Genomic DNA, 12173 nt, shown 5'->3' with positions numbered 1-12173 from the left:
CAGCAAGCAACAAGCTTACTTGAGCAGCAGAGGCTGGACTTTGAGAGCTGTCTGACCTATCTCGTCTACTTTTTTAATAATTTCTAATCCTATTGCCTCTGGGAACAGATCACAGAACCTCCACACGAGGGCAGGTCAGGTACTCTGGGTAAGGCTCTCACTAGCCTCCTATTCCTGCTCTTTTTATCGCTGAGATGATGGGGGAACAAAAGCAGGCTTTGAGCTGTGGGGTAGCTTCTGTGGTCATGAATTCACCATTGCTGCATTAGCTCTTCATATGTGCCTTAAAGTACTGCTGTTTTAAAAAACCTCCAGAGAATAGTATTCCCCACTTACTGTTCACAATAGCTGTAGGCAAAATAGATGCCATTGCAGCTTGCTGTGGGAGCAGCTGTATGGAATCCAGCAGGCGAGCAGGGTACATGCCTTCTGTGAGAGTCATCTGACTGGCAGCCTGCAGCCGGGAGTCAAAATCCACAACAAAGGCAACCAGCTCTTCACCCTCTGAGATGGCCTTGGTCGTGGTACACCAAAGCTGCCCTCCTGCAGGAAACATAAAAGCAGAAAGATTTAATTGACAACATCAGATTCCAGAACTTAAAACATCAGTGCTGTCTTTTTATTTTTTGAATTTCGATGGCTTATTCAAGGTAAAGAGGCATACAGTTTTTACTTTTACTGTCCTCCTTCTACCAATATAGGAATTTTCAAGTATAAGAAAAACAATTTGGGGATAGTTTTCCTAATTATTTGCAGTATGAATATTCATTTTAATTTTTCATTTTCTCTCCTAAAAAGCCAGCATTATGAAAATCAAGATATAGGTGAAAATAATTTATGCAGCACTTTTCTCATTATTATTTTCACCAAAGTTCCTGTAAATTTTTTCTTAACTCCAAGTTTGTTTTACTTTGAATAGCAAATCACAGCTCAATAAAACCAAACAGCTGCAAGAAAGAAATCAGATTTCCTCTTAAGGGCGTTCTTCCCCTCCCTTATGTTTGTCACCCTCTTTCTCTAAAAAAATCTTCCCTTATGTAATATTCTTCGTAACATGACTGCTTTATCTCTGCTTACACTGACTGAACTTCCTGAAAAGAAGATATGCCAAAGATCTGTTTCATAAAGGCTTATTCAAATAAAGGTTTGTTTAAAAGGGGGGGGGGAGAGGGAGAAGTGGAAGAACTTTCATCAAACAGTAAGATACACTATAGCTCTGTGCTGCAAATGTCACGTGTAGTGCATTAAAAAGAAAATTAACTATGCGAGTACATCTACTAATGTATTTGAATGCGATAGTGAATGCTCATTTATTTAACATGTTTAGACAGGCAAAGCACTTATATTGTGTTATCTACACTCTCAGGCCTAGATACATATCCAATACAGTTATGCCTGAAATAATGTTGCATACTTTATATGTTATAAAGCTTTTTTTTTTTCCTCAGGTTTTGTATATATAGAGAAAGCTATATGTTGCATTCATTAGGCAAGCAAAAACTGTACTCGTTTTGATAAGTAATATTGCTGTGTTTATCTTTCGGCATAACTGCCTTTTCAACTGCACTTCATTTTTTTCCCTTCAACGAGATTATAGTTTTAAAACAACTTGTTGCAAAAATCTGGTAGAGGAGATAACAACAGTGTATGATATGCCACAGCTAAATGGAAGAATTAGGACATTGTTTTAGAGAAATCTTGGACAATTAATTAAACCAGTCTATTAGCTTTCAAAGATGAGCAAACAAAACACCATCAGTGACAGTGTGTTTCAGTGGTAAAATACGCTAAGCTTCCAGACCTCAAAGTAGTGTAGAAGTTTCAAAGCAGAAAAGTGTCTTTGTATTCACCCTTCCATAATAACAGCAGTTGAAGGTGCTACAAAGTTTACAAACGATTTACTGTGAGGGACCAAAACATACCAAGGTTTACTAGTCACCAAGATTACAGCATTAAATGGTGCAAATCTGAGTAATTTCCTCCAGAGAATAAGAAGATGAAAAGTGAAGATAGTACCAAAAAATTCTACAAATGCAGAATCCTAATGCCTGAGAAGGAATTAAAAAAACTGAAGAGCACAATCTGACATATTGCTGGATATAACCAGTAAATATACAGAAGCCTTCAGAGCTAAACTGGTATAAAGCCTCTCCAGAGAGAACCAGGCTAAATTCCTAAAGGGTACTTAACTAGTCTTGTAGATGAAAATACATGGAACACACAATGCAATTTGAGAACCTGAAATTGGGTATTTTTGATGCAAATATCACATAGTTAATTTCCATTATTAACATGCACTTCTATCTTATTTATATACAGAAGGTGTAATAATCAACTGACATTTTAGTATCTTTTAATACAGAATAAGAGCTCTTTCTAGACTATTATTCACTGGATCTCTTAATAAAAATGAGTCACTGCAGAAGAACCAACTGAGACTTTCTCTATCCCAGCAAACATCCATGCTGTATGTACCCTTGGGGGAAAAAAAAAAAAGGTGATTACTGGGTCTCCAGCTGCAATCAGTCTGGATCAGCTAAAAGGCTGACTCAGGCTCCTGATGTTGGAGCTCCTCAGGGCATTGACTCATGTCCAGCACATTAAACCGGACAGCTGAAGGGAGCAGTGACCCCGGTTGCCTGCTCCACCCTGTTCCTGCAAACTGTCACACCTATGGCAGGCACAGCCTGGTGGGATGTGTGACAGCTTTGGAAGCACAACGGTTTCCAATTTGGCTTCATAAAGGAAATCAGAACTAGGGAAGTTAAATCCATTCCTGCATATGAATACAAATATGTATTCAGCTCAACAGGATTCAGATTCAAGAAGTACATTGTTATTTTGTTTTCTTTCATCCCAGTCTATAGAAAATGAGGCATTTAAGTGATCATGACATACATGTCCATGTTTTCATCAGAACATGATATTGTGTTAATTTAGATCCCCAGATGAACTCCCAAATGATGCATTCTTCCAGCTACTGTAAATGCAGCTCAACACCTTTGCAGCAACAGTCACTCACTGGGACAGGACACGGTGCAGTCCCCACTTGTTCCCTTCTATGCTTGTCTGCACAGAGTAAGGCAAGCTGCTGTTTTGAAAGATGCAAACGACTTTCTTCCCCTTAATGCAGTGAATGCGAACATGCTGACCTTCGTGCACAGTGGGAAGACTGTGGAAGAGAAGTCTTCTTGAGCATTCTACTGCACAGTCAAGCAAAGAGCACAAGTCAGTCAAGAGTGACAGAAAGAGTACAGTCAAGTGCAGAGAACCCGACAGAGGCTTCCAGATTTAATAGGAAGTTCCAGTCGTGACTATCATATGAATTACTATGCTGTCTAGACACCTCTGTCAGGGATAAGGGCTTCCTTACAGCTGGCAGCTACAAAACAGGAAAAAATTTATTCCCACAAACATTTCTACAGGCTAAGACACAACTGACGCATATGCAGCAGTCTCTCAGGAGCATAACAGCTATTCATTAAGCAAAGGGCAGTGTTAACAACAGGTTTTCAAAGGGATAATATGGAAGCCATAGCCAAGTACCAGTAGCGATGAGAAGGAGAGAGGAAGATGTTTGCATGAAATGTTTGCAAACACACAAAGATTTCATAAAGAAATGTGAAGCACTATTATTTATGTAAGATGAATTTCTGATTAAGCTGGCTAGATTTTTTTTTTTTAACCAACTTTCCTTTTGTCAGAAATAGCTTACAGGAGTGAAATTGTTCTACAAAGCTTTGCCAGGCCAAGCTTCTCAGTCCTAAGATGATGCAGGCATCAGAAGAAGAGAAAGGATGAACAGATTTTTTAACAGGGACGAGTGACTGACAGTGCCTCTGAAATAGTCATGGTTATATGACTTGGTCAGAAAGCAATGGTAGATGGGTGATTTTGGGCCTCTTCTTGTCCAGACTGAATACATTGGTCATCCACTCTACCACAGCAGAGAGAAGACTCTCAGTCAGGTGCAAGAAGTATGACATTGATTATGGGGATGACTACGATTATATTTATTGCTAATACAGTGTCTAAATATTGTCAGTGCAGTATATAATACAAACAAATCTAAAGGATTATAAGATAAACAGGTTCAGCTAGAAACATACAGGTTTACAGTCCTTGGCCTTACAGAATGCAAAGCAGAAAAGCACCCTTTTTGCTACTATAGGATTTTATCTCCCTATGTCACCAGATCTTAGTGCTTTTACTCACCCTTTCTATCTTCAGCCTGGACGTACCCTGCAGGCTTTCCCGCCGGGGGTGGGGAAGGAGGCCAGGAATTCATTTGGAAGCTGCCTGCAACCCTGGGAGACCAGTTTTCCCAGGTGGCCCAGTCTCCAGCAGCATTTTATACCGTTTTGCAGGCCGATGTGTACTGAAGTCAATCGCAACCATCACAGCTCCCCCATCACTGGAATGCATTTATTATGCGAGCAGTCCAGACAGTTCCTCCTGCAATTCCCACCCGGTGTTCTTATCTTAGGACAATTCCCACCTGGTGGTCTTATCTTTGGACAATTCATATTGCCCATCAGCGACAACAGCAAGGGAAAGACTGTGTGCCTTGTGCAAAGGAAGCAGGCAAGACCAGACTGTGTTTCCTCACCATCACAACCATTTACACTGAAAGGGATCTTACTGGTTTTACGTGGTGTAGTAAGAAAAGTCTTACTCTTGTGCCAGTGCAGAAAAGAAGGTTTTAGATCAGCAGAAGGCTTTGTAACGTTGGAAAGCTGTTTTCTTGAAAAGGGTAATTATGATTCTGTGAAATTGAAAATAAGCTTCTTGAGCCTGTAATGTATTGATTTATATCTATGGTTAAATCAAACAAATTTATGTGATATTTAACACATACATGTCAAGCAGAAGAAAAGAATAAAAATGTCTGTAAACACTATGTATTTATTTGAACTCTTTTTCTTGTTCACATTCCAAGGAATTAAAAGTGCTCATTTATTTAATCATCAAAAGACAGGAATGCTAAAGAATATCATGTTGTGCAAACTAGAGCAAAAAATTACACTCCAATTGCATTGGCATGAGTTCTTTACCAAAAGACATCAGGCACTGAAGCAGTTATCTGATAGCTTCAGAACTTCCACCAAATGGAAAGGTTATTTCAGGGTTCTCTTCTTTGTCTGCATCTTTCACTGCAAATATTTCTGCTGCTTGAAAAAACCACAAACACCCTTAAACAAAAACAAAAAAACCCAACCCAAACCAAACCTAAAACTTTCTACAAAAACGAAAGAGTAAGGTCCTGATGTCCCTGAAAAACTGTGGACTTACTGTTCTTTGTAATGTTTATGATCAAGATTCTTGTGCAAACAGATCTGGTTCCTAACAGGAAGCTTATAAATCATACTCATAATTGCTGTCAAAACTGCAGTGGAGTGTACTGCAAGTTTCGATAATAAAGAATAGAGTCACGGTTCAAACTTGATTACATTTTGGAAATTCATGCTGCTCTTACAAGAATCAGTGGTCTTAAATATCTTCTTCTCCTGCCAAATTTTTCACTTGCACTTTTTATTATTTATGAAATCAGTGTCTGCACAATGTCATGCAGACCTCTGCTGATAAACTCTAATTAAGATTAAGACAAGCCTTTTGGAAAGGATCCCATCATTAGCAAACATGATAAACACAAAAATACTCCCTACTTGTCAACCAGGAGCAATTCAGTAACCTAACAGTATTATCTGTTGCTAGGCTACAGGGCTGACAAAGCTTCAATTATATTGTATGGCCATACCTATAGAAAACTGTATAGGAAAATGTATCTAATATAAAAGCATTTAACTTCATCCATGCTATCTGTAATTCATGGCTTCCCTCAATGGCAAAAAATCAGGTTAATAATTACATAGCAGGCTGAGAAAATCTTAGCAATGTGTCATGTTTGCACAATTTTTTCTAATTTATCTCTATGATTGATAGACATTTGCTTTGTAAAAATAATAAAATGCAAGCAATGGGATGCTGTAAACCAGAAGCATAACTACATCTGGACTCATCAAGATATGGAATCACTTTTAGTATAAAAAATATATAGTAAATTGAACCAATTAAATCATACTTAGATGCAGTAATACGCTATCTTCTGCATTCAGAATAAGGAGAAATATGGTGATAGATATGCATGCTAATACAAAACTTTATTTTATGTAGGACAGATACCTATAATTGAAGAGAAACCCTTTTTTTAACAGCCTTTCCATTTTTTCTTCTACATTTGAATTTTTTTTTTTAAACAAAGGGACCTCTATTATCCTATTCAAAATAAGGAATTTGCTCTGAAAATTTAACTAAACGGCCCTTCACCCATTTTGATCCTCAAAACCCTAGAACCCTATACCACTTCCAGGGAAAACACAGCATTCTGCACAGTGAGCCTTGTGATGGTAGGCTGCTGCTTTTTTTTTTCCCCACTTCTGTTTTGCAGGCCTTAAGGAATGATATTTGGAATCTGTGGATCACAGTCTGAAAAAAGGCTATATATAAGGTCAGACTTACCTAACTCCACTGGGAAAAGGAGATTCAAAATGGATTAAACTATTAAGCCTCTTGATTTATATTGTTGCTTTTAGGAAAAGTGCCTTAAGAAAGCAAGCAGCTAAAACCAGCATTTCCATTGAGTACAGGTGTTTCACGGATTCAGAAGCATAAACATATATTCAAAAGCAAATCCCAGTTTTCCTGTGTTTAGTATCAGTTGGTTTTCCTTGCTAAACTATCTGAGTCTCATTTTTTTGACCCAGAAATGCCACACACCTTTCATATAAGTTTAGGAAATCAATGGCAATTTCTATTAAAACCAGTTTTCAGTGCCAGTTAATTCAGAACTATTACTTTTGTGTAGTAAAATTTGAGCTTACTGGACTTGATTGCGTTGCTGCAACAACATAATAGCCCATTTCCTGTACACACATCTTTTTGCAAGAAGGGTCAAAAGACTATCAGAATTTATTTAAACAACAGACTGTTGCTCTTAGCAACTTCCAGGCACCATCAACTGAATTAAACCTTCCTCTCCCAGTAAAATATTCCAACTTGCAAAAAATTGTGCTTTTTAGTAATGATAATGGGGGTTGGAGTTATTTTCTTCCCTCCTTTGTTGCACAGGTTAAGCATTTAGGGAAAATTTGCACATCACAATAGGATGGGATCTTTCTATTTGGGTTCCTCCTGCTTCTTACCCATGGGGTTGTGTCGACTCAGCATATTGAATGCCATTTCAGTACAGCACAAGTTACTGGGCAGATCTTTAATTTTTGACATGAACAAAGTACATATATCTATATGTGGACACATTGTTTAATAAAAAAATTATAATTCATTCAAATCCAATACTGTTGAAATTTTTGACAGTAGAGTGGTACAAGGAACAGAACTTATAAATTATGTGTGCCCCTTCTTTGAAAAATGCTTTGGAGGTTTCTTTGTGCATTGGCAAATACAGTAGGAATATGAGTTATTGTGTGAATCCTCCTGCACAGCACCTGATAAAAGAATAAAGAGCTGTGACATATTCTTAAAACAATAGAGGAATTAAAGAGAAACAATGGGCCAGCTGCTTCATTAATACAATCAAAAGACAGCCCAGCACAGAGGAGTCCAGATAATTAAGCACTACTCTTTTAGACCTTTTTTCTGTAATAAAATTGCTAAAAATTTATTAACTACTTCATACTTGTTAGATAGATCTATGTACTTGTTTATTTGGGTTGATTAATGCCTTTTCAGTATTCTACAACATGCCAACTCATGGTTCATACAAGTTTTTGAATAAAATAATGTAAGAATATGTGATACGGATCTGTAGTATATACAGCAATAAATCAAAGGCATTTTGTGAACAGTCTTTCCAGTTGCTAAATAATTCTTAGCATTTTTCACATGCGTACACAAAATACGTACTTTGCACAGCATTTTTGCTATTAATGCACTTTAATGTTGAGGTTCCAGCCATTTCTCTGTGAAGTGTCTCAAAAATCACCCTTGCAAATTCAGACTGCTCAAACTCTCACAAAAAACAGCTTTAGTGCTACATTAATGAGATTGTTTCCTAGCTTCTTCTATAATTTTTCTTTGTTTACTGATCAAAGGAGATTGCCAAAAAATATTTGACCTTTAAGTACCCACTGCATAATATAAGCCTGCAAAAATGGAAAATACTGTATAAAATTAGACCAATACAGTGGACAAACCAGTTCTGTTGCCACTTTTACTATTTTGTGTTCAGCAAAGAATATGGAGCCTTAATTTTTAACTCACTGAGCAAAAGGCAAAATAAAGAAACTGCAAAGACATTTTCCAGAACCAATACAACAGAAAAATACTCAGCTTAACAGCACTAGCCAAATTAACCCCCTGTATTTAGAGATATAAGCTCTCTGACCAGAAACAGGGAAGAAAACACCCCTTAGGAATATAGTTCTTACTCCTGCATGTGAGTCAACCTGAGCTTTGGGTCTGACTTCAGCTTAGTCATATGCTGACAGCTGACAGTGTATTCATCTGAATAGATGATTTTATGGTTAAAACTGTCAGGCATTATATAGCTGATAAAGAGGAAAAAAAAATATGAAAGGAACTTGCCAGTCCTAGGGGAGAGAACTCCTACACCTGGCATCTTGGTGTGAGTGTCAGGGCTAGGTCTTTCCCTTGCTGCAGTACAACTATCGCTAACATCACCATCTTATGGCAGCAGCTCTCAAATTCACACTGCAAAAACCTCCCTCAGCTGAACCCCCAATAAAGCACGGTGTTTCTGAGGAGCAAGGAGTGTAAGGAACAGATTTTGACCTCTTGTTTTTAACACTGTTGTATGCCTGCATTTTGTTAGTTTGAGGATTTCTGTGTGTTTCCTCCAATTAAATGTCTGCATGCAACACTCAACAGAGTTCTAATAGGTAAAGAGGCAAAATAGATTAGTGATCCAAAAATATTCACAGGAAAATAATGTGGTAATTTTATTTGCCATTTTCCCCCCTGATAGAGCTGTCACAGCTTATTTACCACAGGGGGAGACAGTTAAACCCATATCCTTAGAAGTTCTATGCATTTAAGAGGCTTATATATCTCTTCTGGGACCCTCGTTCAAATCCTGGGCTAATCAGAATGAATACATATCTTTCTATTAGATGGCTCTAAAAAGTCTTAGGTGATATCAGCTCCTGGTGGACGACAGTCCACAGCATAAAACTATTAAATGTTTGGCACAAATGGCAATACTTACAAAATGAAGTTGAAAACTGTAATATCCTCCCACATCACAAGAAGTTAAGTCTGCTGCTCAGAGGTTGAAATTAAAGCCTGCCACAAATGCTAAACCTGTTATATTTCCTTAATTCCGCATAAACTCAAACAAGGAAGTCGAAGGAGTTCTTTTCCAAGTTTAACGTTTTCTTCCTTTTTTTCCCCCTCCTCTTTTCTTTGTATATTCCTCTGTTTTGAATTGAGTGCTACACCTTTTTTACATTTGAATTAGGTGTCACTTGAGTGTTATTTTAGAATTTACTAAGCCTTCAGAAAGAATATGATAAACAGCTTGGAAAAAACGGATAAACCCTTGCTGACATTGCTCACATTGCATTCCCACCACCACTGCAAAGCAGCTAGGACTTAGTGTCGCAGCACACTCATCTCCCCTTTCACTTTTTACAGGACCACTAAATGGGCACTCTCCATAGAGCTTCCCAGGAGACATTCCCAGGTGACGCCCACTGCTCCCCCCAGCTTTTGTGGATGCACCAGGTTTCACAGAGAGAGAAAATGCACCACTGAAACCAACTACTCTGAAGCAGGGCTTTGGATACACACATTCCTACAATCCCTGCTTCCATAACAGCACAGCTGTAATGTGACCTTTTAGTAGCCTTACAAACACAACCATGCCTGTGGATTGTCTTTTCAGAGTTATTTTGTGAGACTGGAGTGTATGAAAAAAGGAGGTGATTAAATGAGACAATAGATATGCTTTAATGGCACCTCTTTCTTACAGGGAAACAGAGTAGACTGCATCTTATCAATGGTTTTTCTACTGTCTTGCACCTGCTACTGTAGGGCTCATTTCTTGCCCCTGGGCAAATGCAGAGTGAATGGCAAAGGCACCTGAGCAGAAGGAAGGATTATACAGAAGGAACTGTAGTGACAGGTTGTATTTGTAAAGGAAATCATCACAATAAATATAAGAGAAATAGGGAAGGTAGAAATAGAAAGGTAAAATCAAAGTAAGAAACATTGGTTATGAGACCTGCCTGCTTATTCAATACAGGGGCCATGCTCCAGAAAAAGCTTACGACTTTGTGAGAAACAAAAGTTAGCTTTTATAATGAACAGAGCTGGAGCATTTAGCTATGTGCACTGTAACCCTGAGAAAACAGTTGCTATTATTTTGGGTTATCTCAGACCTTTACCCATGTTAACGTTCAGCTCACAGGTTGAAGTTCAGGAACTAGTTCACCTCAGCTGTAACAACCATTGGAGTAAAGCAGCACTTCCTGATTCCAAAAAGTCTTTCTCCCACTAAAGCCATTAGAATGTTTTACACTGGCTGCAGTGGAAACAACTCTGTGACAAATCAGTGTCTCTCTTACTCAACAAGCAACTAAGTAAAAGTAGATTTGCATGTTTAGTATGTTCTAAAATGTAAACACCATAGAAGATATAATAAGCATCTAACCCAGTCTTCTCTATTTAAAAAGTACCTAATTTATAAAAAAACCACCACTACCCACACACAAAACCCCATGCCAATACCCCAGATTTCCTTGAAATGAGTTAAATCCTAGGTATTATAGTTCTGCCTTTTAGAGTAGAAGATAGAAGTAAATTGACTGAAAACTCTCAGTGATCAAAAGCATTTCCATCTTTCAAGCTATACATGGTGTCCAAGGTAAACAAGTATTGAAAGCCACTGCCAGTCTCCCAGTTAGTTCATCTAGTAAGAGACTGTTAACAGCAGAAAGCAAAGACTGAGCTACTTCTGGTCACAATGGAATTAAAAAGAAAAAAAATTATGAATGAGCAAATAGCTAAGATTCTGGCTGTAGACACTAACACAGATTAACATTTGAGGAGGATTCTGCACTTGATGACTTCTTCCAAAACAGGCTTAATAAGAAATGCCAGTTTGCTGAGCATCATACAGGTGCATAGGAGCTACCATTGTGCCTGCTTGGTCAGCATGATTTCTAAATGGCCAGGAAGAAAGTGACTGTATACCCAAAGGCAAGCTGTCAAAATTCAGTTTGCAGCTGATAAACTGATTACAAAGCTGCTTAAGACTTTGCTTGTAAACAAAAGCATTTATCAACTAATAATTTGCAATAAACTGATGTAACTCCCAGCTGAGCCCCAAACTGTAATTGTCTTTACCATCTGCCTATTAAAACACCATTCTTCATCACCAAGCAGGAGCAGAAGGGAGAGAATCTCCAACAACTACATAACTTGCATGCTTATAAATAATCTGTGAGCATTTCACACATTCATTATGATTGCCAGGTTTTGTATACTTCATTTTCTCTTTTTGAGAGGCAAAGAGGTGCAGTAAAGTGGCAGAAAAGAAATTAATAAATACCGCCTGGTGCAAGAAAAAATTATGTAAATTCATCATACTCCGCAGTTTCTTAATTTTTTTCTCTTTTTGCTACTCCATAGGAATATCATGATGGAAGGCCCCTCAAGCACAACTTTACAGATTAAACTCTCAATTTCTTTTCAACTTGTCAGTTTTCATTACCTTTCTTTCTTATGTATTCAGTTCTTACAGCTGCTTCAATGGGAAGCCAGTTAAAGCATACTGGCTCCCTAGAGGGAGTCTGCCAGGGTCTGAGGCATTCTGCAGGCTCCCTGGACTTCTACAGGTCACCCTTAAGAGCATTTTGCCGATCTCGTTGAGAGGATGTCTGAAAATTAAGTGAATTTACATTCTTTTATTTTCTATTGACAACCTTAGTCCTGAGAAAGGTGGCAGTGTTTAGGCAAAGTTCAAAATTAACAAATACAGATGCTCTAAAGCTGATACATTCCAAAGGAAGAATCACTTTGTTAAATGCCTAAAATATGCAAGTATGAGGGGGAGAAAACAGGAGAACTGATACCGTGCAGAGAACGGCAGCCCCTTGAGATGTGTCTGCATGAAAAATTGAATTTAACAGAGA

General features: G+C 38.0%; 1 protein-coding gene across 2 annotated transcripts in view; it reads right to left on the bottom strand.

The window, feature by feature from the left end:
* ZFPM2 (zinc finger protein, FOG family member 2) overlaps positions 1-12173 on the bottom strand; it is a gene marked incomplete at both ends in the record, with an annotated part of 303859 nt that overhangs the window by 9668 nt on the left and 282018 nt on the right. For both annotated transcript variants that reach the window (XM_082293303.1, XM_082293304.1), the window contains one exon: positions 337-543. In XM_082293303.1, the coding sequence (XP_082149429.1) occupies positions 337-543 (207 nt within the window). The remainder of the gene's footprint in view (positions 1-336; positions 544-12173) is intronic.

This window comes from Coloeus monedula, assembly GCF_965178545.1.
Source record: "Coloeus monedula genome assembly, chromosome: 1".
In the NCBI taxonomy this organism is placed as follows: domain Eukaryota; kingdom Metazoa; phylum Chordata; class Aves; order Passeriformes; family Corvidae; genus Coloeus; species Coloeus monedula.
This window is presented reverse-complemented; position numbering and strand designations above follow the sequence as displayed.